The sequence below is a fragment of the Aethalodelphis obliquidens genome, unplaced genomic scaffold (assembly GCF_003676395.1).
Source record: "Aethalodelphis obliquidens isolate GAN/ISIS:26980383/991018 unplaced genomic scaffold, ASM367639v1 scaffold26, whole genome shotgun sequence".
In the NCBI taxonomy this organism is placed as follows: Eukaryota; Metazoa; Chordata; class Mammalia; order Artiodactyla; family Delphinidae; genus Aethalodelphis; species Aethalodelphis obliquidens.
In genome coordinates this window covers 23,054,992-23,076,091 of record NW_020837970.1, presented here as the reverse complement: position 1 = coordinate 23,076,091, position 21,100 = coordinate 23,054,992, and the positions used below count along the sequence as shown (strand labels likewise).

Genomic DNA, 21,100 nt, shown 5'->3' with positions numbered 1-21,100 from the left:
TTTTAATATTTTAGAACAACAATCCTGCAGTAAGATAGTACTTATTCCCATTTGGGAGCTTAGGAAACTGGGGATCAAAGATCGCACTCAGTGTTCAGGCAGTGGTGGGGCTACAGTTACCACCAAAACCTAGACGGTTGGAAGAGTCTGGCTTTCCCCATTGTTTGTCAACAGAGAAAAAAATAGAAGGAATTGTCTTTTTAAACTACTAGATGAGTTAACATTTGTAAAGTGCTCGGAATAGCATACGTACATAGTAAGTGCCTTATAAGTGTTTGCTATATCAATAAAAATAAAACCCAGGTCAGTGCCAGAAGTTGGATTTAAGTCAGCTTCGTGGCTTTCTCTGACAGTATTTTAATCCTTGGGAAAAAATACAGTAAAGAAAAATCAAGTGGGGCCACAGGATGTTCTGACGAAAACACCACCAAGTCTGTGGCTCCAGGCGGCAGGTGTTTAGCGTCACAGAATTGGAGCATCTCAGGGCCTGGACGGGTCTCAACTGCCCAGTCCCGGGGTTTGAACTCGGATCCCAGGTGTCCTTAGAAGACCTATCAGTGAGAATCAAGGGGTCCGTGCACCCCTTGGAATGTTACGCACAGTGTTGTGGTTTTGTGCACTGTTCAGGTATGGGGCCACGGTTTTCATGCCCTGGAGAGCTCTGCAACACAGAAGGGTTCTGAGGCTCTGATCTAGCAGTGCCTCCCAAGGTCATAGTTGAGGCAGGTTGGGGAGGCTCAGCACCCCAGACTTCATTAAGGCTTCAACTACACGCCCTTTCTTTGGGGACTTAATGGATGGAAATCTCCACTGAGTAGGACTGGCAGGCCATCTGGTCTGGCCACCTACTGGGAAATAAGCTCTTCTGTGATCTTCCGCCTCCTCCAGGGACATCATGACTGTCCCCTGCCTGTGGACTTTGCAGGCAACTTGGGGGTCTCCACAATCCCCATACCTCGCCACCGCCCCTTCCCCCCATCGTGCATCCTCCCAGCCACACCAGCCTGGCAGCCACACTGTGGATTGCCAGGGTGGGAGAAGCCAGACCCCCCCAGGAGCAAACACAGCTCCTGCCATCCTGGCACTGCACAGAGCAATTCTACTCTACCTTTCAGAACGGGGCTGTTTCAGTGCCAGGCTTGGGAATGCTGCCTGATGGAGCAGTGACCTGGAGCCGCTTCCTTCTGGGCCACTCTCGTGGCTTGACCTCATATAAAGGATTCATCAGAAACTTGCCAGAGTTCATTTTAATATTCTAAAAGTTATCCTCTCAAACTTTTATGAAGACACCTAAGTATAGAAAGCAGAAGAAGTAAGGGTACTCGGCCTCTCCTCCCTCTCCAGGGTTTCTCTGAGGCCGCAGGAGTGACTGGTGCACCCACACAGTAGAACAGTCACCTGCCTGCCAGGAGATGCCATCTGGTCGGTATTTACAGACTTTGGCAGCCGAAGCCGGCCTCCTGGAGCTGTCCCCTCGCTGCCACTGCACCGATAGGAAATTGAGAGACGCCTGCCCTCTGGTGGTGATCCTGGGGATAACACCACCCTGAGAACCAGCTCTAGGGCTTTGATGGGCTGAACGCTCAAGAGATGGAGGAAGGTATCTTTTCTAATTAAAGAGTCAATGCTGATTTCCCTTTTGACCCATTAAACTCCTTGAGTCATTATTTAATCACTCAGGGATATTGTGAAGCTGGAAAGATTCTATTTTTCTACTAAAACCCAGTCTCCTAGGAATACCTGAGTCATTTGGATTTCAGAGGAAATTTTATTAGTAGCTGGGATTTCCAAACACTGGGGCAGCCAGAACGTCTTCTGCTTCATCCTAGCCTCTTTTCTGGAGTCTTGGGGTCCGTGGTCCTGCTCTTCAAGGAGCTGGAAGCCCAGAGCCTGCTTGGGCTCCGGCTTCAGCCTCAGGCCTGGGCTAAGAAGCCCTCGATGCCCCCAAACACATACACTCAGTCTCAGCGCTACTTTCTGCTCCCCAGGGGGTCTACCCGCTTCCCCCTTCCCTCAGTGTTGGGTCCTGCACCTCGGCCCCAAGGGCTGGCTGGGGACCTGCTTGCCTTCACTGCCTCATCTCTCCTGCACCCAGACTCCCTTTGCCATGCCCTGCCCGCCTCCTGAGCTACCCGTTACCTCTTGTTAAATCCAAAGCAGTGGTTGTCACCTAAATCACCCAGGATCTCACTGAGATGCAGACACTTTTCAGTGGGTATGGGAAGACCCAGGAGTCCGCATTTCTAACAAGGTCCCACGTGATGCTGATGCTGCTGGTCTGCGGAGCCCACTGAGCATCAAGGAGCAAGGACAGTGGTTCTCAATCTCAGCTGCACATTGGAATCACCTAAGGAGATCAAAACATGCTAAGGCCTGGGTCCCACCCCACAGTGTGTGGTCTGCGTGGTCTGGTGTGTGGCCCAGGCACTGGGATTTTTAAAAGCTCTCTTAGTGGTCCTCAGCCAGGGTTGAGAACCACTGACCTGGAAACAGATTGCAGCCCCCCTGCCGCCACTCCTCAGCCGCTACTGTATCCCTGGACACCATCCTTTTTTGGATGGGTGGTCTCCCTCCATCTGCTTCAGTTGAGTCCTCCCCTGTGTGTATTGTCCTGGGGTTCACATAGAGTGTGTGCAAATAGCACCCCTTGAACTTGTGCACAAAGGGGGTTTCAGGAAGTCACCCCCAGACGGGCATGGTTGAGGGGCTTCTAGTGGAAGGCAGAGCAGAGGTGGGGGGAACCACTGGGCTGGTGCGGGAGCGGAAGCACAGGACCAGGGCAGTGAGCATGGGCTCCACTTTGCAGCTGCCTTGGGCTTTTTTGGGAACTGCGTTGGTTGGTTGCCCCGTGGGCTGTGGGAACACCTGCAACACCTGCTCGGGGTGGGGTTAGGTCAGCTGCCCCCAGCCCTGAAGGGGAAGCCCTTCCGGGTGAGGCCTACCCTGACCACCTAGTTTAAAATGTCACCCTTCATGCCCCCCTTTCCTCCCACAGTACCTACCACCTTGTAGGACACCATCTCGTTTCCTAATTCGTCATGTTTATTGTTTGACTCTCACCCACTGGAATGTCAACTGCCCTAGAGCCGTGGCCTGTGTTGAGCACAGTGCCTGACTAGCACATGGGGTGTCTGGCGTTCACTTGACTTCCAGACCTTCCCCTCCCCGCCTGGTTTCTGAGTGCTGCCACCTTCCTGGCCCCTCCCTGGCTGCTTCCCGAGGCCCAGGAGTGCCGTGGTGCCAGGGCAAGGCTCGCATTGCCAGCTTTGGACTACAGGTCCCCACTTTGCACCGACCGCTTCCCAATAACCAAACCTGGGTCTGCTTAGGAAGTTTTTCTGATCAAACAAGAAAACGAAAAGCAACATCTTTTCTTCTTTCTTCTGGCTGCACCTTGCAGCACGCGGGATCTTAGTTCCCCAACCAGGGATCGAACCCGTGCCCCCTATATTGGGAGCGTGAAGTCTTAGCCACTGGACCGCCAGGGAAGTCCCAAAAGCAACATCTTAACATTTGAAGCCGCCACATAAAATGACTTTTCGTTCCCATGGAGAGGCAGGTCAAGTGTGGAGTCTCCTTTTTAGAGGGAAAGCCTGCCACTTGAAGAAACAAATGGTTTGTTTCCTCCCCTTCTCCCCGTGGTACCTTCCTCTCAGGGAAGAAGGCCCGGTCTCTGAGGGATGCACCCCACGCTTCTGGGGTGCACAAGGCACAGGTGAGATCAGGTGCCCCGCTTCTCACACTGGACGTGCAGGCGAGTCTTCCTCTGGTTGCTCAGCATGGCAGCAGCCCAGGCAGACGGCTTTGGCACCTGCCCTTTTCATTTATCACTGCGGAGGGTGCTTGCCTCAGACTTCAGGTGACAGTGAAATGGCATCAGTGTAGGGGCCACAGACGATCGGACTGGGTTTTAGAGAGGATGTGGAATTGGAGCTGGGTCTCCTTTGGGAACCGGGGAGGAGGGCAGAAGAGTAAGAGGCCGCAGGAAACTTCCAGAGGGAGTGCCGAGGCAGCTGGAGGCTGGGCGAGAACTGGGGTGAGAGGTGCGAAAGATTAAAATAGGGCCAGCGGAAGGGGGCGGGGATGTCACACTATGGGGGAAGGAGGGGTGACACTCTCGGGATGTATCAGGAGGAGAGGAGGTCAGCCAAGTAATGATGGCCAAAGGTACCTTACAATTCAAAGGGTCTTTCATAGGCAAAAGCATACACAGCTGATAGCACCTGTGGGTGGAGCCTCCAGGATTCTCTGTGCCAGGTAGGGCGCGGCTGTCCCTGACCACTCTGGTCCTTCTTTTCTGGCCTCCTGGACAGACACGCTCAGCCCTCCCACAGGTGTCCTTCACGTGGCCTTGCCTTTCCTGACACTGTCTTCTAATCTGTATCCCAGGGATCCCATGCACTCCTCTGACCAAATCCCAGCCACCCTCACCAGGCCCCCTCAAGACCCCTCTGCTCTGAATTTAGGGCTGTCAGTTTAGCAAATAAGAATAGAGGACACCCATTTAAATTTGAGTTTCAGATAAACAATGAATAAATTTTTTTAGTGTCAGTATATCCTATACAACATTTGGGACATACTTATACTAGAAAATCGTTGATAGATTGTTTACCTGAGATATAACTGCTTGTCCCGTATTTTCTCTGGCAACCCTCCTGAGCTCCACATGGCATCAGTTTGGGGTTTAACCTGTAGCCTGTTGCTTTTGGGTGGCCCTCGTGAACCTGCAGGAAGGTGGAGAGAAGTGGTTCCACGGGGGACTTTGAAACCCATCTGCAGCGCGTGAAGCAGGCCTTCATCGATGGCCTTCTGTCTGGCCTCCGCTCACCTTTGTCCCCCTGTCTTCTGCTTGTCCTCAGTGAGAACCCTCTCTTCTGCCTGGCAGCTCTCCTCGCTTCTCGCCCCATGCTCTTGGCCATGGGCGAGGGTGTCCCATCAGTCATCCTCTGCTTGTCCAAAAATGCCTCCCTCCTCTTCCCCCATCACCTGAAAGCCAAATTTCCTTGAAGAGCCATGAGCTTTGTCCCACTTTCCAACAGCTGGGGCCTCCTTCAAGCTTTCCCTTGATGGACCGTGGGGAAGAAATCTCCCTGAAGCACCTACATTATTCCTCCGAGGAGAAGGGAGCACCTCAAGGCAGAGCTCCCCTTTCCAGAGACACCCTCGGGATCTTCAGGGATGGGTACCGGCCGCTTTGCAGCAGGCTCCAGCCAATTGCTCCCTCTGGACAGGAAGGACAGTGGGTGACGGCCGAATCTTTGGGCCATCAGATAATTTATCATCATCATCACCATCACCATCAACTACTTGGTGCTTTAAGGTCAGATACATTTTCTCATTTAACTGTCAATAACCCTGGAGGCTAAGGAGTTTGACAGATGGGGAGGCTGACGTCTGGAGTGCCTTTGACATGGTCCTGGGAGGCTGAAGGCCAAGCCAGCAGTGAGGACTCCCCAGCCAGTGCTGACTCTGGTGTTCTAGGGCGCCTAATTCTTCGTCATCAAGGCAGGCGGGCGGGTCCAGCTTCTAAACAACCCACCAAGGCAGTGAGGTCTGACTTCACCATCCCCATGCCCCCTTAGAGGCACCCCCTTTCCACCAGGATCTTGTGTTCCTGAAGGGAGTGGATCAAATGCCCTCAGGGGCCCACCAGCTCTGAGATTCTGTGCCTTCTCTCCACTTCCAAACCTACTCAGGAAAGATTTCATTGTTGGTGGCCTCATGTCTATGTGTGAACGTTCACGATCATCTAGTCAAAGGTTTCCCAAAAGACGGTCCATAGAACACTAGTCCCTCCAGGTGCTACATGACAAAAGGGTGCGTGGGCCAGTGAGTTTGGGAAAAACTGATACTGTAATCCCTTTTGGAGCACAGTGATGCATGATAGCATATTAATGGCACTACAAGGTCCTGCAGAGAAAAATATCCACTTAATTTTTTTTTTTATAATTTAAAAAAATTTTTATTTTATTTTTGCCTGCACTGGGTCTTCGTTCCAGTGCGCGGGCTTTCTCTAGTTGTGGCGAGTGGGGGCTACTCTTCATTGTGGTGCACGGGTTTCTCATTGAGGTGGCTTCTCTTGTTGTGGAGCATGGACTCTAGACGCATGGGCTTCAGTAGTTGTGGCTCGCGGGCTCAGTAGTTGTGGCTCACGGGCCCTAGAGCGCACGCTCAGTAGTTGTGGCACATGGGCTTAGTTGCTCCGTGGCATGTGGGATCTTCCCGGCCCAGGACTCGAACCTGTGTGCCTTACATTGGCAGGCAGATTCTTAACCACTGAGCCACCAGGGAAGCCCTATCCACTTAACTTTGACCCAAATTTTCTAAAACTTATCCAACCCTAGTAACTTTTTATTGAGTAACAATCATTAACTTTCTGTGGAACTAGCGTTCCTTACAATCTACTTTGAGAAACAGGGATCAGTTCAAATCTTTCCTTGTATAGCTGAAAAAACAGAAAATTCACTTACGAATTCATTGAGCATTTATTAGAGGTGGGCTGAGGGTATCCTAAATGCAGAGCCTGTGCTAGGTTCTGAGACCTATGCGGAAGTATAATAAGTGTAATAATAATAATTCATGCAGCACTTACCACATAGCCAGGCTCTCCACTAACCTTTGTGGTCTTCCATCTTTACAAGAAGCCTATGAGATGTGGTTTTGTACCCATTTTAAAGATGAGGAGACTGAAGCACAGGGAGATGCTGTGAGCTGCCCGGGTCAGCCTGCATACCGAGCTCCATCTCTTAATGAGATGTTTCCGGTCTTCATCATTCTACCTAGTGGCCCCTTGAAGAAAGCTGTGTTTCATCAGGAAGCACAGAGCCGGGGAGGTGTTGAGAGCAGGGCTGTGGTGGGGACGTCACCCCCTCTCAGTGCCTCCTTCCCCACTTTTGTCCCCGCAGGTCTACCTGGCTGAAGCCGTGCTGTGGGAAGAGAGCAGCCGTGTGGCAGGTATTTTTGCTCAGTGCAAGTGTCAACAGTTTCCTGGTAGCCTGTGTAATATTGGTGGTGATTCTCCTGACTCTGGAACTTCTAATAGATATAAAGCTTCTCCAGTGTGAGTAGCAAGAGAGATACATATGTAAATACATATGATGTCAATATTCCATGTGCACCCATCAGGGGTCCCCAACTAGCAGTGTGATCTGCCCCCAGCCTGACGGCACTGCCCACCCCTGGCCCCATGGCTCATGGGTATGACCACTGGGAGGAAAGCATCTGGCAGCTTCTCTCCCTGCCACCCCCAGCATCGCTTTGCCCCGCTCCGCCCAATGTGGCCTCTTCACTCCCCTTCCCCAGCATTCCGTGATCAGAAACTGATGAGATCCAAAATGTTGGGGACCCCTGTGTGCACCATTTTTTTTATTGTTCCCGTTTGGAATTTTCCAGGTTGGGATTTGCTGTAGCTTAAAGAGAGTTCCCATGTGTGGAGGCGTCTCACCTTGTAGTAACTAATAATGACAGCAGCCACAATGACGCTATGATTCCTTGTATTTTTATCCATCTGTAAGTTGGCAGCGTTATTTATCTATAACGTGATCATTTTGAAAGCACTTCTCCATGTATTTGACCCTAGCAGCAACCCTGTGAGACAGGCAAGACTGGTATTATCCCTTTTTCTGGATTTGGGAATTAAGCTTGGGAGAAGTTAGACTTTTCCTAGTTGAGAGGTATTAGAGCTGGGACTTCAAGCCATCAGGCCCGTTTTCTTTCCCAACCTGGTCCTCTGGGTGTTCGTCCTAGTTTCATGTTCACGGGAGCCTGACGCACATGGCAGCAGATAGCTTGTCCGCCACCTCTTCTGTCCTTCCAGGTGTCCCTTGGGAGCACGTCTGTCAGAGCGGAGGGCCCTCTTCCTGCCTCCCACACCGTAGACCCCTGTTTGGGGCACCAGCAGGGGGCCAAGGGTCTTGACTCTTGGCTTTGGCTGAGTGAGTGGTTTCTGGTAGAGCTCCTGGCTCCCCAGAGGTCCCCCAGTCAGAAGACGGCTCATTCAAGTGCAAATGAAAAAAAGAAATGAAATTGTTGACCCCCCCCCCCGCCCCGCCACCCGAGAGATTTCCTTTCCTGCCATTGGCCAACGTCCAGGACTGTAGATCTGGCCACCCCCGGACCCATTCAGTCATCTTAGACTTGTATTCTCCAATGCCCCCAGACCCTTTACTGGAGTCTCTGTATCCAGGGTCCGTCCTCTTCAGGGTTCCAAGTCCTATTAGCCTTCCCCACTCTCTGAGAGAGGATGGCGGGGAGTGCAGAACTGCTTTTGTCTGATAAGCCTCGTTGGCTTTTGTACAGCTGGTGGCCCCTTGGTTCCAATCAAAGTATCTTCCAGCAGAAAGTGACTAGCACTGATTTTACAGTCAACCTGTCTTCAATTAAACCATGTTGTATACTTTCCCTCCTACTCATTGGTATGTCTGCTTTTTATGAGGTCTGACCGTAACAGAGTCATTCTTTCCTGGGTTATACTTGGGGCTCCTGGCCGCTCAGGCATTGAGTAGAACTGAGAACACGGCCGACACTGGAATTTTGCTTAAAACTAAGCATCCAGCAGATTGATTTTGGTGGGAGATCCACTAGCAGCTCATAAAAGGCATCTTAAATTCCATAAAATGCACAATCAGAGATTTATTGCTCTTCTAAAGCAAACCATAAAAAAAGGCACAGGAATTCATTTGAGAAATAATGGGGAGAGATTTTATGCTTCCAGAATCATCTGGAGGTCTCTTCAGAGTCACACAGGCCTCAGCCTCCCGGTTCCCACTCGTATTCATGTGACCCAGGACGGAAAGAATCCACAGTGTGGCAGGACTTGCCTTCTGAGGCTCGTATTGGTCCAAAGCCAGGAACCCCAAAGTCTCCCACTTGGAACCTGTCTTTGAAGCCTCCTTCCCCCAGGACATGCTCCAGGACCTTGTTTCCACCCACCCCCAGGGCTTGCCGATGTCAGATCTTTGGGGGAGGCTGTGGGTTCCTCTCTCTCGGCCAGCCCACCCCACTGATAGCTCTGGGCATCTTTCCTTGTCCCCCAGGGGATCTGAGCTGCGTGCTGACCAGAGGGAAGTGTGCTCCCAGCTGCATTCCTGCACCTTGTTTTGGTCCTGCCCCACTGTCCGGGGACGTTCTACCAGTATCTCTTTTAGGCCGGCCCTCTGAGGGGGCATCCCCGCCCACCCACTCTCCATCGGAGCCCACCTGACCTTGTCCTGGGCCCCAGCACCCTACTTTTGGCCTTACTCCCTGATAAACTATGCTCCGCTGCAGCTCAGAGGCTGGTCACGGCCCCTGTATTGTGAAAGGGCCTGCCAGAGGTGCTGCCTTAATGCCAAGGATTGCCTGGTGGAAGGTGGGGTGGGAGCTTTCAGTGGCCGATAGCTCTCCCCGCTCATACTCTGGCGTCCGGAGGCGTGGCAGCCCCCAGCTGCTCGCTCTGCCACTTTCGGGAGGCTGACACCCTGCCCCACCACTGGTGTCCTCTCCAGTCCCGGCTCCTGCCTTCTCCCCCAGAAGACCCTGGCTGACGCCGCCGTCTCAGCCACTCAGAATTTTCAGAATGAGAAGAGTAAGCTTGCCTTAAGCCCCACTCACAGTGCTTTGGGGGTGAATTGTGGGGATTTCTGGACGCTCATCTAGATCTGACCGAAGCTGCCCACCCAGGTCTGAGGTGTCTTCCTGCTCCCTCTGGAAGGCTCCCCTGGAAGGCTTCTTTCTGGGCGCAAAGCCCACGGCGGCTGATGGGACGGAGCTGGAGCTCTGAGAGGCAGCCCGTTGGATGGAGGGAAGAACAGCATCACTGGCCCACCAGCCTCCCACCACCTCCATCACAGACACCCCTTAAAGCTGCCTGGTGTTCTCTGGCCCGAATGCATCCAGTTCTAAATACTCATGCTCCGGGCTCCTGGAGGCCTGCCTCCGCGCTGTGAGGCCCCCTCTACAGTTGCACCTAATTCCTTGCTCCTAAAATTGGCCCCTGTTATTGTGCTTTTGCAGTTTCCAGTGCATTCCAGTTTGCTGGCGTGATACACTGGATCAGTCTGGTCATTCTCTCAGTGTTCTTCTCAGAGGTAGGTCGAGACTTGGGCCCTGTGACCATCTCTTTAGGGCAACTCCTGGCCCGGGGAGACCAAGCTTTATTCTCTAAACACTTTCTAATGACAGACCCTCTGCCAGACCTTGAGGCTGCAAAGAGGGAGACACGATGCAGGGAGCTGAGTTCTGTGCTGGGCCTCAGCGGGTGACCCAGACGGTGAGCAGGTGTCGTCCAGGTGAGGGTAGATGGTGACATCTGTGAAGGTGAGACTGAGTGAGACATAGTTGAAGGAGAGCAAATAGTTTGTGTGACTGGTAAGGAGAAGGCGGAGGCCGGGCTGAAGCCCAGGGGGCTGGAGGTGGGGAGACTGATTAGGACGCTGTGGCCATGGTCCTGAGTACATAGGCGACTTGCCCCTCGGGGCCGAGGCCCAGGGGGCAGAGAGGGCGGAGTCACAGGGCTGGGCAGTGGACTGGACCCAGTGCTTCAGTGGGTACACGGTCTGGCTAGACTGAGCTGTGCCCCCTCTGTGGGAGCAAAGGGGCACGTGTCTGGGATGAGGGAGCATGGGTGCCCGTCGCCGTTGCTAGAGCCAGCTGATGAAGCCCGAGTCCGTATCTCTATGTGTGAGGTAAGAGGGAAAAAGCACCTGGAAGCTCGTGGACCCTGGGTTTTGGTGGGAGCTGATAGCCCTGAGTGGGTCTGAAATGTGTGGGAGCAGTTCCCCCACCTTGACATGGGGGTGAGTGACGCGTCCTCTGAGCAGCTCCCAGCCTCTCACAGTGACCCCCTGGCCTGTGTGTCAGGGGCATTGACTTGGGGCTGCTCCCGGCAGGGTCTTCAGGGGAAGCCGAGAAGACTGGGCTTCATCCTATGTGTGGTGGCGGGTCTTTGAAGGACTGCAGAGTTTTGTGTGGAAATCCTGTTCCTCCTAACAGAAGATGGGCCCAAGTCAGCTGGCCACTGGCCCACTCCCTGTGTGTGCCCTCGGCCCCACGACCACAGGTCCAAATTAGCCCATGCAGAGCCCCAGTGGGGCCTTTCAGCATGGTCAGCAACCGTGGGTGGAAAGAAAGGAATACGGTACAGAGCCTGCTGGGGTGGCATGTATGCCTGCACGTGTGCGCGTGCGCACGCACACACACACACGCACGCAGCTTACACCAGCAAGGGTCTCAGAGGCAGAGGGGGCTCTGAGTCCCAGAGCCCAGCGGGGCCTTGAAGGAGGAAGGATGCTCCGGGAGAGCAATGCTGTGGGTGGAGGTACGGAGGAAAAGTTTTTTGTACTGTGATCAGGGAGCCCAAGGAGTTAGGCACCCCAGGGTCCTCCTGGGCCGGCTCTGACCCCATCTAATGGCACGCACTTTCTCTCTCAGACTCAGGGGAGGCCTGCGCCTCAGGCCTTGAATCCAGAATCCTGAGTCTGGGTGTGGGGTGTGGTGGGGCTGGTCAGCAGGCATTCCAAGCATGGAACATTCTTTCCCAGGCCTCGGCTCCCGCAGCCCACGGGGTTGGCAGGCGAGGACTCCGACACTGCCCTTCCTGGGAAGCGTCCCTAACAGCTCGCCGAGGTCATTGCCCTGGAGGCACCTCAGACCCCTGAATAGCGCCTACTCCCCAGCCTGCTGCCCCTTGGAGGGTCCTGCCCTCCTGGCCCCCTTTGTCTCCGCTCACTGGGATTCCCTCCCATGCACACATGGGCTGTGGCCAGATGTCTCCTTGATGCAAACCTTGGAAAATGTGCCATGTGTCTGTGACTGCCAACAAAAATGTTTAATCAGTTGCTGCGGTTCTTCCATCTATCCCTCTGCTTTCGTTTTATTGGCTTTGCAGATTTATTACCCAGTGTTAATTTGGCATTCCCTTCCTGTCACTGCCGAAGACGAGCCACCTGAAACAGACAAGCGACAGTGCAGAGGAATGGCGGCCTCAGATCCCCCCCTCCGCCCCCCCCCCCCACGCCACGGAAGAGTCTGGGCCTCCCACAGGCTCAGCAGGGAGAGCTGGGGGCTGGCGGAGGATGACTGTGACCTTGGACCTGGTTAGAGATGGTGAGGGTGGGGGTGGAGCTGTAAGGTGAGAGTAACAGAGGAGTAACAGAGGAGTAACGGGGTAACAGGAGTAACAGAGGGGTAACAGAGGAGTAACAGAGAGGTAATAGAGGCGTAACAGGAAAGTAACCAGGGAGACCTGCCACCCCCAGTACACCCAGCCCAGCGTGAGCAGAGGGGCTGGTACCCAGTGATCTCGTGAGGAGGCAGCCCAGCTAGCAAGCCGGGGTTTCCACAGACCTCCCAGGAGAACCTAGCATCCGAAGAGGTTAGAACAGTCCCATAGAGGCCCCCTCCCCCTGCTCCCCGGAGGGCTGGAAATGTGCGAAGGTGTCTGTGATTCTCACAATGACTGGGGCACAACGACTGGGGCACAGTGACTCCCTCTTTCTAGTGGGAAGGGCCAGGGCAGCCAAACATCCCTCAGCCACAGAGCAGGCCCTGCGTTATTTGCCTGCTGAAAATGCCAGCAGTGTCCCTTTAAAACCACATGGACGAGGACGGCAGCCCAGGGTCACACAGCCAGTTCCCACCAAGAGCGGCCCAAGGCTCTGGACTCTTCGTCTGGTCCGTCACCACTGCATCCTCCCCATGGCCCTAGTGCCGGCAGGTGGGGAGCAGACCAAGTATCTGGGGGAAGGGCCTGGACCAGCAACTGGGAAAGAAAAAGCCCAGCCCTGGAATACCTCTGACTACAAACCCAGCACAACTGGCACGCCGCCTCACCTAGGGAGAAGCGAATGCCACCCCTTCGGGGCTGGCCTTTCTTCCTCTGGGAAATGGCTGCAGGCCAAGGGTGGGGGTCAGTCCGAGCCAGATGACTTAACGTGGGTGTGGTGTCACAGGCAAATTCCAAGAAAGTCCAACCCAAAGGACTCCTGATGCCAGGCAGCCTTTCACCTTGTGCTGAGCGATATTCCACCCCTTGTCTCAACTGAGCTTTAGGACAGCCCCTGAATTGGGCGGGACACTGTGAGTTAGGAAACTGAGGCCTATAGGAGGAGCAGAAACCGGCCAGGCCTGCAGGTGGGACAGATGCAGGCCTCGGGGTGGGTGTGCAGTGGGCCAGCCCATCCTTGCCCATCTCAGAGCTCTGAGGGCGGCTGCAGGGAAGATGCCCCGGAGGACAGAGCTAGGCCCACAGAAGAGAAGTGCAGGGCTGGTTTGGCCTCAGTTTGAGGACATCTATTCAAATAGGCCAAGCTATTCACCAGTGAGGCAGGTGAGAGCAGGCGCCCCGCACCCAGTCAGGCTGTGTGGGTGCCCGACAGGGGCCCGAGGTGACAATGGCTGCCTGGGAGGCTTCTGGGTCCTGCCGTGCTAGGTCAGGCAGGGTCATCCCACTTCCATGGGGCCCTGCAGCACCGAGATGGGGCAGAGCCTTCGGAATCCAGATGGAGAATTATGCTAACGGTGTTTCCAAAGTGCCCCCCTGCCCTTGTCTGAGACCAGGCCCAGCAGCCACTTGCCACCAGGGAGGCCAGCAACTTCTCTTCCTGAGACCGCATGAGGCCTTGGGGCCCGGCCAGGCTGGGCTACCCTGCAGCAGGGCCTTAGTAAAGGTCATGGGGTGTCGGCCCCATCCCCTAATTGGGGTGGAGATGCAGAGAGGCCCTGCTCTTCCTGGGAGAGGAGAAAGCCAACCCAGGGCCGGCCTTCTAGACAGGAGCCTCAAGGCAGCGGCTGCAGCTGCTGCGTCCTCTTCCTCGTCCTCCTCCTAGTTATTATTATTAGGATTCAGTGGAGGTGAAATTTACATAACAAAACATTTTAAAGGTTCAGTGGCATTTAGCACACACACAGTGTTGTGTGACCATCACCCCTTCCTAGTTCCAAAGCATTTTCATCACCCCCAAAGGAGACTCTGTCCCCATTAAGTGGCCACTCCCCCATCCCCCCTTTTCCCCAGCCACTGCCAACCACTAACCTGCTTTCTGTTTCTATGAACTTAACTCTTCTGCATATTTCATATAAGCAGAATTGTATGATGTATGACTTTTTTTTTTGTGGTATGCGGGCCTCTCACTGCTGTGGCCTCTCCCGTTGCGGAGCACAGGCTCCGGACGCGCAGGCTCAGCGGCACAGCTCACATGCCCAGCCGCTCCACGGCACATGGGATCCTCCTGGACCAGGGCACGAACCCGCGTCCCCTGCATCGGCAGGTGGACTCCCAACCACTGCACCACCAGGGAAGCCCGATGTATGACCTTTTGTGTCTGGCCCTTTCATGCAGCACAGTTTCAAGTTCATCCACGTTGTAGCATGCATCAGTGCCTTGTTCCTTTTGATGTCTCGATACTATTCCATTGTATGGATAGACCACATTTTGTGTATCCACCTGTCAGTTGATCAAGGTTTCCTTTGACATCAGCTATTAGGGCCACCTCGTTCTCCCCGGCACTGTCTCTTAAAGTTGTCCTCGGCTGCGCTGGGTCTCGAGGGAGTCTGGCCTGCTGGGTTACCTGTGCTGTGTGCCAGCGAGGGCCGTTGCCAAACTAAACTGAGCCAGGGCCTCCCTCATCTGTGCACATCAGCAGCCACCCCAAGATTCTGGATCTGTGAGGGGTCCCTCTCCTGCCTGCTCCCTCCTCCCAGGGGGGCCCTGGTGAGCCTCAGTCATCAGATGGAAGGCAAGAGGGTTGTGCTTCTTTTTTTTTTAATTTATTTTTTATTTTATGTTGGAGTATAGTTGATTAACAATGTTGTGGTAGTTTCAGGTGTACAGCAAAGTGATTCAGGTATACATATACATGTATCTATTCTTTTTCGAATTCTTTTACCATTTAAGTTGTTACATAATACTGAGCAGAGTTCCCTGTGCTATACAGTAGGTCCTTGTTGGTTATCCATTTTAAGCATAGCAGTGTGTACATGTCAATCCCAAACTCCCTAACTATCCCTTCCCCCCGGTAACCATAAATTCCGTTCTCTAAGTCTGTGAGTCTGTTTCTGTTTTGTAAATAAGTTCACTTGTATCATATAAGCAATATCATATGATATTTCTCTTTCTCTATCTCACTTACTTTACTCAGTATGACAATTTCTAGGTCCATCCATGTTGCTGCAAAATGGCATTATTTCATTCTTTTTAACGGCTGAGTAATAGTCCATTGTATATATGTACCACATCTTCTTTATCCATTCATCTGTTGATGGAATTTAGGTTGCTTCCATGTCTTGGCTATTGTAAACAGTGCTGCAAAGAACTTTGTGGTGCTGTATCCTTTCAGACCATGTTTTTCTCCAGATATATATCCAGTAGTGGGATTGCTGGGTCGTATGGTAGTTCTATTTATAGTTTTTTAAGGAACCTCCATACTGTTCTCCATAGTGGCTGTATCAATTCACATTCCCATCAACAGTGCAAGAGGGTTCCCTTTTCTCCACACCCTTGCCAGCATTTATTGTTTCTAGATTTTTTGATGATGGCCATTCTGACTGGTGTGAGGTGATATCTCATTGTAGTTTTGATTTGCATTTCTCTAATGATTAGTGATGTTGAGCATCCTTTCATGTGTTTGTTGGCAATCTGTATATCTTCTTTGGAGAAATGTCTATTTAGGTCTTCTGCCCATTTTTGAATTGGGTTGTTTGTTTTCTTGATATTGAGCTGCATGAGCTGCTTGTAAATTTTGGAGATGAATCCTTTGTAAGACGGCGAACTTAATCGATGAATGTTTTGTGTGTTCTGACTGCTCCACCCACCAGCTGTTCCCCAGTCTCTCTCCCTTCCCTCAGCCTCTCTATTCACTGAGACACAGTATTGAAATCAGGCCAGTTAATAACTCTGTAACGGCCTCTAAGTGTTCAAGTGAAAAGAAGAGTCACACATCTCTCACTTTAAATCAAAAGCTAGAAATGGTGAAGCTTAGTGAGGAAGGCATGTCAGAAGCAGAGACAGGCCAGAAACTAGTCCTCCTGCATGAAACAGTTAGCCAAGTTGCGAATACAAAGGAAACTTTCTTGAAGGAAATTAAAAGTGCTACTCCAGTGAACACATGAAGGCTGAGAAAGGGAAATAGCTTTACTGCTGCTATGGAGAAAGTTGTAGTGGTCTGGATAGAAGATCAAACCAGCCACAACATTCCCTTAAGTCAAAGCCTACTCCAAAGCAAGGCCCTAATTCTGTGAAGGCTGAGAGAGGCGAGGAAGCTGCAGAAGAAAAGTTGGAAGCTAGCAGAGTTTGGTTCATGAGGTTGATGGAAAGACGCCATCTCCATTACGTAAAAATACCTGGTGAAGCAGCAAGTACTGATGCAGAAGCGGCAGCGAGTTATCCAGAAGATCTAGTTAAGATCACGAATGAAGGTGGCTACGCTAAACAAAGGACTTTCAATGTAGACGAAACAGGCTTCTACCGGAAGAAGATGCCATCTAGAACTTTCATAGCAAGAGAGGAAAAGTCAGTGCTGGCTTCAAAGCTTCAAAGGACAGGCTGACTCTCTTGTTAGGGACTTAGGCAGCTGGTGACTTGAAGCTGAAGCCAATCCTCATTTACCATTCTGGAAATCCTAGGGCCCTTAAGAATCATGCTAAGTCTACTCTGCCTGTGCTGTACAATGGAACAACAAAGCCTGGATGCCAGCACATCTCTTTACAGTAGGGTTTACTGAATATTTTAAGCCCACTGTTGATACCTACTTTCTTTCCACATATTACTGCTCACTGGCAATGTGCCTGGTCACCCAGGAGCTCTGACGGAGATGTACGAGGAGATTCATGTTGTTTTCATGCCTGCTAACATCTATTCTGCAGCCCATGGATCAAGGAGTAATTTTGACTTTTTGGTCTTATTCTTTGAGAAATACATTTTGTAAGGCTCTAGCTGCTACAGATAGTGATTCCTCTGATGGATTTGGGCAAAATAAATTGAAAACCTTCTGGAAAGGATTCACTACTCTGGATGCCATTGGGAACGTTCATGATTCATGGGAAGAAGTCAAAATAGCAGCATTAATGGGAGTTTGGAAGAGGTTGACGCCAGCCCTCATGGATGACTTTGAGGGGTTCAAGACTTCAGTGGAAGAAATAACTGCAGATGTGGTAGAAGTAGCAAGAGAGCTAGACTTAGAAGTGGAGCCTGAAGATGTGACTGAATTACTACAGTCTCATGATGAAACTTTAATAGGTGAGGAGTTGCTTCTTATGGGTGGGCAAAGAAAGTGGTTTCCTGAGATGGAATCTACTGCTGGTGAAGATTGCCTAAACGACAACAAAGGATTTAGAATATTGCATAAACTTAGTTGAAGCAGCAGCAGGGTTTGAGAGCATTGACTCCAATGTTGAAAGAAGTTCTACTATGGTAAAATGCAATCAGACAGCATTGCCTGCCGCAGAGAAATCATTCGTGAAAGGAGGAGTCAATCCAAGCAGCGAACTTCTTGTTATCTTATTTTAAGAAATCACCACAGTCACCCAACCTTCAGCAAACACCGCCCTGATCAGTCAGCAGCCATCAACATCGAGGCAAGATCCTCCACAGCGAAAAGATTACAACTTGCTCAAGACTCAGATGGTTAGCATTTTTTAGCAATAAGTGTGTTTTAACCAAGGTATATACGTTATTTCTTTAGACATAATGCTATTGCACACTTAATAGACTACAGTGTAGTGTAAACATAACTTTTATATGCACTGGAAATCAAAAAATTCCTGACTTGCTTTATTGCAATATTCACTTTTAAAAATATATTTTTAATTTATTGAAGTATAGTTGATTTACAGTGTTTTGTTAATTTCTGCTATACAGCAAAGTGATTCAGTTATACATATATATACTTTTTAATATTCTTTTCCATTATGGTTTATCATAGGAATTTTTTTTTTTTTTCGGTTCGTGGGCCCCTCACTGTTGTGGCCTCTCCCGTTGCGGAGCGCAGGCTCCGGACGCACAGGCTCAGCGGCCATGGCTCACGGGCCCAGCCGCTCCGCGGCATGTGGGATCTTCCCGGCCTGGGGCACGAACCCGTGTCCCCTGCATCGGCAGGCGGACTCTCAACCACTGCGCCACCAGGGAAGCCCCAATCATAGGATTTTTTAAAATAAATTTATTTATTTACTTGTCTATTTTTGGCTGTGTTGGGTCTTCGTTGCTGTGCGTGGGCTTTCTCTAGTTGCGGCAAGCGGGGGCTACTCTTCGTTGTGGTGCACAGGCTTCTCGTTGCAGTGGCTTCTCTTGTTGTGGAGCACAGGCTCTAGGCACGCGGGCTCTGTAGTTGTGGCCCACGGGCTCTGGAGCACAGGCTCAGTAGTTGTGGTGCACGGGCTTAGTTGCTCTGCGGCATGTGGGATCTTCCCAGACCAGGGCTCGAACCTGTATCCCCTGCATTGGCAGGCGGATTCTCAACCACTGCACCACCAGGGAAGTCCCCTATTATAGGATATTGAATATAGTTTCCTGTGCTATACAATAGGACCTTGTTGTTAATCCATCCTATATATAATAGTTTGCATCTGCTAATCCCAATCTCCCAATCCTTCCCTCCCCACCCATCTCCCCCTTGGCAACCACAAGTCTGTTCTCTATGTCTGTGAATCTGTTTCTGTTTCCTAGATATGTTCATTTGTGTTGTATTTTAGATTCCACATATAAGTGATATCATATGGTATTAGTCCTTCTCTTTCTGACTTCGCTTAGTATGATAATCTCTAGGTCCATCCACGTTGCTGAAAATGGCATTATTTCATTCTTTTTTATGGCCGAGTAATATTCCACTGTATACATGTACCACATCTTCTTCATCCATTCATCTGTTGATGGACATTTAGGTTGCTTCCATGTCTTGGCTGTTGTGAATAGCGCTGCTATGAACATAGGGGTGCATGTGTCTTTTCGCATTATAGTTTTGTCTGGATACATGCCCAGGAGTGGGATTGCTTGATCATGTGGCAACTCTATTTTTAGTTTTCTGAGGAGCTACCATACTCAATATTCGCTTTATTGAGGTGGTCTGGAACTGAACCTGCAATATCTCCAAGGTGTGCCTGTATAGTCTTCTGTCTCCCGCATCACCTGGCGTAGGGCTGGGCATCTGACACCCACCAATGAAGGCATGAATAAATTAAACATGTGAGAAATTCTTTTTCAAAATCTTGTTTTCATTTGCCATGACCTTGACAATGATCTTAGGGAGCATGAAAGTTGGATATAGAGATGAATTTTCTAAACAAGTTGGAATGTACTGCTTTAGACAATGTCAAGCTCACCACTGGTGGAAGTCTGCAAGCTCAGGCTAGATGACCAGCTCATTGGGCTACCAGACAAGGGATGAAAAATCATTGGAAGGTGGTTGGGCCATGCCACGTAACCTTTAAGGTCCTCCCTCCAGCTCTGAGATTCTAGAAATAATCCCAGGTCCAGAACATTCCACTTAACACCACATTCTCAGCAACAACTGATCCGTGCAAGTGGGGAGAGCTGGGCTAATACTTCTACCTCCTGGAGGAGGGACCTAGTAGGGAAGAAGCACATTCTCAGTGACCCTTGGCCTCAGACACAGACCAAGACCTCATGCCGGGCTGTCAGGGTGACATTCAGAAGGAGCTGAGAGGCCACCACACGGACAACCCAAAGTTTGGGTCCCTGGTGACTCCTCTGGATAAGCACAAGGCTCCGTCTCATCACCCTGATGTATAACAATAATCCTCATGTTTACAAAGATCATTCCGCCCATTGTAGAAAATACAGACAAGACAAAACGAGAAAAAACAAATCGCCCACAGACAACCACTATTAACTTGGCTTACGCCCAGTGAGCCTCTTTCAATGCCCAAGTGTGTACGTACACACTTTTTCCTTAAGAAAAACGGGGTTATAGTGGACCTGGTATTCTGGAACGCACTTTTTGTCTATGAATATTTTGTAAATGTCTTTTCATGTACATACTTTTACAACCACGTGCTTGGGATTCTACCTAGTGTTTTTTTTTTTTAATTAGCAAATAGTTGAAACACATCAAAAACATAGTGAATCATTTAATGCACACGTGTGTTCCCACCATCCAGCTTTGTCAAATCCTAACATTTTGGCAATCCCCTGCCATACAGTGGCTGCAGCCGTTGTACGATGTCCCCAGATTAACCCTCATCTTGGACTTGTGGGATTTCTCCCCGTTTTCTGCTGTTATAAACAGCAACAGCCCTGAAGACTCACCCCATCTCAGCGTGACTCAGTTTGGGTTTAAGAGCAGTGGCCCTTGAGCCCGTGTGACGCCGCCCCCTGCTCCTCTCCTGCCCAGAGTCCTCCCTTCCGCCCTCGCCTCGCACTGGCTGTTTCTGGCTGTCGTGGCGTGTCCTCCCACCCAGGCGGCAGTTCATTCATGTGGGCCAGTGGCATAGAGGGAAGGTCAGGCCCAGGCTCTGAGCCTCCTGGTTCAGCCTCCTGCCAGCTGTCTGGTCCTGGGGAGGTCACTTAGCTTGTCTGAGCATCAGCCTTCCTCGTCTGTAAGAGGTTAAAAATATCCATCTTAGAGGGATTTTGTGAGAAATGAAATAATGTGTATAAGGTCCCTCTATTAGTCTAGGTTTTCCAGAGAAACAAAACCAACAAATATAACCTAGATGTGTATATTTATGTAATAAGAGAGATTTACAGCTTCTTGGTTCACGTGGTGATGGAGGTCAAGAAATGCCCCAGATCTGTAGGGGGCAAAAGCTGGAGGCCCAGGAGAGCTGATGATGCGCATCTCAGTGCACGTCGGAATCTGCAATGTCCCAATTCAAAGACAGTCAAGCAGAGAGAGCAAATCCTTCCTCCCTCTGCCTTTTGGTTTTATCAGGTGGATTGGATAGGATGAGGCCCGTTCACGTTGGGGAGGGCAATCAGCTTTTACTCATTCTTCCAGTTCAAATGCTAATCTCATCCGAAACATCCTCCCAGCCACACCCCAAATGAGGTCTGGCCAGGTATCTGGGCACCCTGCGGCCCAGCCAAGTTGACACGTAAAATTAACCTCCTAGCTCCTAATACAGAGCCTGGCACAGAGGAAGGACTTGATAAATGGAAGCTCTTGCTAAT

At 51.0% G+C, this 21,100-nt stretch overlaps 1 protein-coding gene across 1 annotated transcript in view; it reads left to right on the top strand.

The window, feature by feature from the left end:
- TMEM266 (transmembrane protein 266) overlaps positions 1–21,100 on the top strand; it is an 88,515-nt gene that overhangs the window by 11,980 nt on the left and 55,435 nt on the right. Inside the window, exons 3-4 of the mRNA XM_027123713.1 lie at positions 6,906–7,060; positions 9,994–10,067. Of these exons, the coding sequence (XP_026979514.1) occupies positions 6,906–7,060; positions 9,994–10,067 (229 nt within the window). The remainder of the gene's footprint in view (positions 1–6,905; positions 7,061–9,993; positions 10,068–21,100) is intronic.